This window comes from Otolemur garnettii, unplaced genomic scaffold, assembly GCF_000181295.1.
Source record: "Otolemur garnettii isolate 467f Iridium unplaced genomic scaffold, OtoGar3 scaffold00205, whole genome shotgun sequence".
Lineage (NCBI taxonomy): Eukaryota > Metazoa > Chordata > Mammalia > Primates > Galagidae > Otolemur > Otolemur garnettii.
In genome coordinates this window covers 204,722-208,064 of record NW_003852600.1, presented here as the reverse complement: position 1 = coordinate 208,064, position 3,343 = coordinate 204,722, and the positions used below count along the sequence as shown (strand labels likewise).

At 35.2% G+C, this 3,343-nt stretch overlaps 1 protein-coding gene across 2 annotated transcripts in view; it reads right to left on the bottom strand.

The window, feature by feature from the left end:
* SNX14 (sorting nexin 14) overlaps window positions 1-3,343 on the bottom strand; it is a 75,849-nt gene that overhangs the window by 29,043 nt on the left and 43,463 nt on the right. For both annotated transcript variants that reach the window (XM_003801289.3, XM_003801290.3), the window contains one exon: window positions 1,892-2,093. In XM_003801289.3, coding sequence (XP_003801337.1) covers window positions 1,892-2,093 — 202 coding nt within the window. The remainder of the gene's footprint in view (window positions 1-1,891; window positions 2,094-3,343) is intronic.

The following is a 3,343-nucleotide window of genomic DNA, read 5'->3' as shown; positions in this document are numbered from 1 at the left end:
TATAATTTGATTTAACCTTAATTACCACATGTGGCTGTAGCTGTCAAGCTGGACGGCACAAGGTAATGGTTTAAAAGAATGAGTCTGGGCTCGGCGCCTGTGGCTCAAGCGGCTAAGGCGCCAGCCACATACACCTGAGCTGGCGGGTTCCAATCCAGCCTGGGCCCGTCAAACAACAACAGTTGCAACAAAAAATAGCCAGGCATTGTGGCGGGTGCCTGTAGTCCCAGCTACTTGGGATGCGGAGGCAGGAGAATTGCTTGAGCCCAGGAGTTGAAGGTTGCTGTCAGCTGTGATGCCACGCACTGTACCCAGAGCAACAGCTTGAGACTCTGTCTCAGAAAAGAAAGAAATAAAAGAGTGAGTTTGGACCCAGAGCACCTACCCCAGTCCCAGGGCCCTAGTCACTAACCATGTGCTTTGAACAGGTTAAGTTCATTAGTTTGCAAAGCTATAAAATAATTGTACCTGCCACTATGATAATTCATGTATAACACTTCTATACAGTGCACAGTAGAGTAAGCATGCCCCAGATGTTAACTGCTCCTGTTAGTACCTCCTATCCCTCTAGTGCAGATGAGAGAGGGCACTGGATCCAGTCACCCAACACCATAACCACCCCAAATATCATTTCTTTCTGCTCAGAAGAAACCACCTGACAGTCACGATCTATAAAGCAAACCATAGTTTTCTTATTACAACTGGTCTTAAACCTCTATGCTACATTGTTTTCCAAATCCTGAAATTGCTACTTTGCTAACACATAAAATCAGTCTAGTAAAAGATACCCTTTTTCTTCCCTCAAAGGTCATGGTCTCCTAAGAACATGTTATACTGACAGAAGTCTGCAACACCAGGGACAAAAATCTGACCTTTAGAGTACAAGTTTTCAGATTGTTTATAATTTTATGTTTATATTACCAAGCCACAAATTTTACTATAATTCACATTTAAATTATTAATGTCTTAAAGCACAAATATTAAAAATGGTTGTCCTAAAGGCGAAAATCAAAAGTAGCACTGCCTATAACCTGCACATAGGTCTGCACATAGACAAGACCTTGTCTAGTAAGCAGCTACAACAGGAAAATCACAGCTAGCTACCCTGGGCACTCTTCTGTCTCCATTCTGTTTTATGTTTTTGAAATAGGATCACAGTTTCTAGAAAAGGAAAAAAAAAAATCAATCAGAAAACTTACTACCATTTGAAAAATAAAAATGATTAGATCTTAACACTACCATTCGGTTACTCCTCTTAGAACCATTTCCTAACATTGTCAGTTTTTTCCTTCTTTCCTCAGTTATGTCTTCTAAGCTCAACTTTATTTTTCGGCTTATCATTCCCAAAATGTACACAACTTTGATTGTGCTTTCCCCACTGAATGCCTGACCTCTTGGACAAAGCCCTGAGTGGTGACTACTTATGCCGCTACAGAAGCTGAATAACCTTTGTCTCTACCAAAGTTCACATCTGAAATAACCAAAAGAAAAAAATACAGAAAAACAAGAAGAAAACTTACAGAGTTGTGTCTGACCACATTTTCACAGATTCTAATTAGTCCACAACAACAGGGATGGGGAAATGTTGTCTTAATTAAATTGCTGTATAGTCTTATCTGCATTAATGATAGGCAATTAAGTTAATGGCTAATGATGCTGGCAATAAAACCATTTTAAAAACATTACATAAAATGCCTTGCTGGACTTGAAGGTGTCTAACAGGCATCTACTCAACAAGCGTTGGGTGAATTAATCAATTAACTGCTAACACAGATTACCTACGAAATTCTACGTTTTCATTAATTTTTTGTTCTGGACATTTATCTTTTAGATATATAGTCATATTTTATGGTGGGCACTTTTGAAGAAAGGGACCCATAAACCTTCCTACCTGCTCTTCTATCATTTCTTTCAACATCAATACAAAACACAGGAATTCTTTCCTTTTTTTCTTTCCGTTCAGAGGAGGGATCCTCAAAGAAATCTACATATGGAATGCTGATTCTCCAGGCAGCCAAGTTCCGGGGAGTATTAGGTGTACTCACAGCTTCGACTGGAGAGTCATCTTCCATCACAACAATACCTTCTTCAATCTAGAAAAATATTAGCAGCATTAACTTACTATTTCCAGTACCTTTAAAACTACAGCATATGAAATACAACTTTACTATCAAGTAATAAAATATCAATTTTATAATTTTTAAGATTTTGGAAATTAGGTAATAATGAATTTTCTACTGAAAAAGTAAAATGAAAAATTAAAAAAATTAACAAGTTACCAGCATCAAATCCAAGTTTTATTATATGACCTATACATGATAATACAATAAAAAATCCTGAGAAAAGCATTTCAAGATTATGAAAAAAATCAATACACAAATATAGAAAAATGTTCAATCTTAGTAAAAAGAAAAAAATTAATGTACTTCTGCCTACTATCTTTCACTTAAAAAAGGAAAAAATTAATGTATTGATATTTTGCATTTAGAAATGTATAATTTTATAAATAATAACAGCTACTGACAAAAACTACAGATACATGACACACTGCTGGTTATAAGGTACGCTGGCACAACTCTTCTGGAAAAGTGTTTTGGCAATATGTACCTATGATGAGCCACAAAACAGTTTTCAATAAGTAATTCTATTTCTGAGGTTTATTATAGTCAAAATGTTCACTCTAAAATTTTTTTTCAAACTTTGAAAAAGTCTCAAGCATAAAATATATTCACTGCAGCATTAAATAGTATAAAATTGGGAAAAGGTCTGAAAGGAACCCATCTCTATAGAATTGTTTTTTTCATTTCCTCATTTCTAAAGTTTTAGCAACATAAAATGCTTGAAACACTAAGTATTATTTTAAAAACAATTATTTTTAAAAAGAAAACTATATGTTCTAGAAATATACACACTACACTGGAAAAAATGACTCTAATTCTTTAAGTTGGAAGAGACTCTTTGACCCTGACATATTATAAAAACCTAGACATCTCTTATTCATGTTATAGCAGCCAAAATATTATAGATAAAACACATTCATCTTTAACAACACTTCTTTTTTTAAGTCAACAGATAAGTCAATGAATCACTCTGTAGCACTTAAGAGAATTCTAAATAGCCTAGTCAGAGCGCACTAGTAGTGAGAAGGAATTCATTTCCAGAATTCTAACATCCTACCTTCAGTCTCAGTTCTTTCTTCCTACCCCTGATACCTACCCTACCTCTCTTCTAAGAAAAAATCCCTTCCTCCTCCCACAAAGCCCGTATTGCTTTCCAATCATAATCCCAAATAAGACTGCTTAATGAATTTAGGAAGACTTTTGCTTCCTTTTTTTTTTTTTTT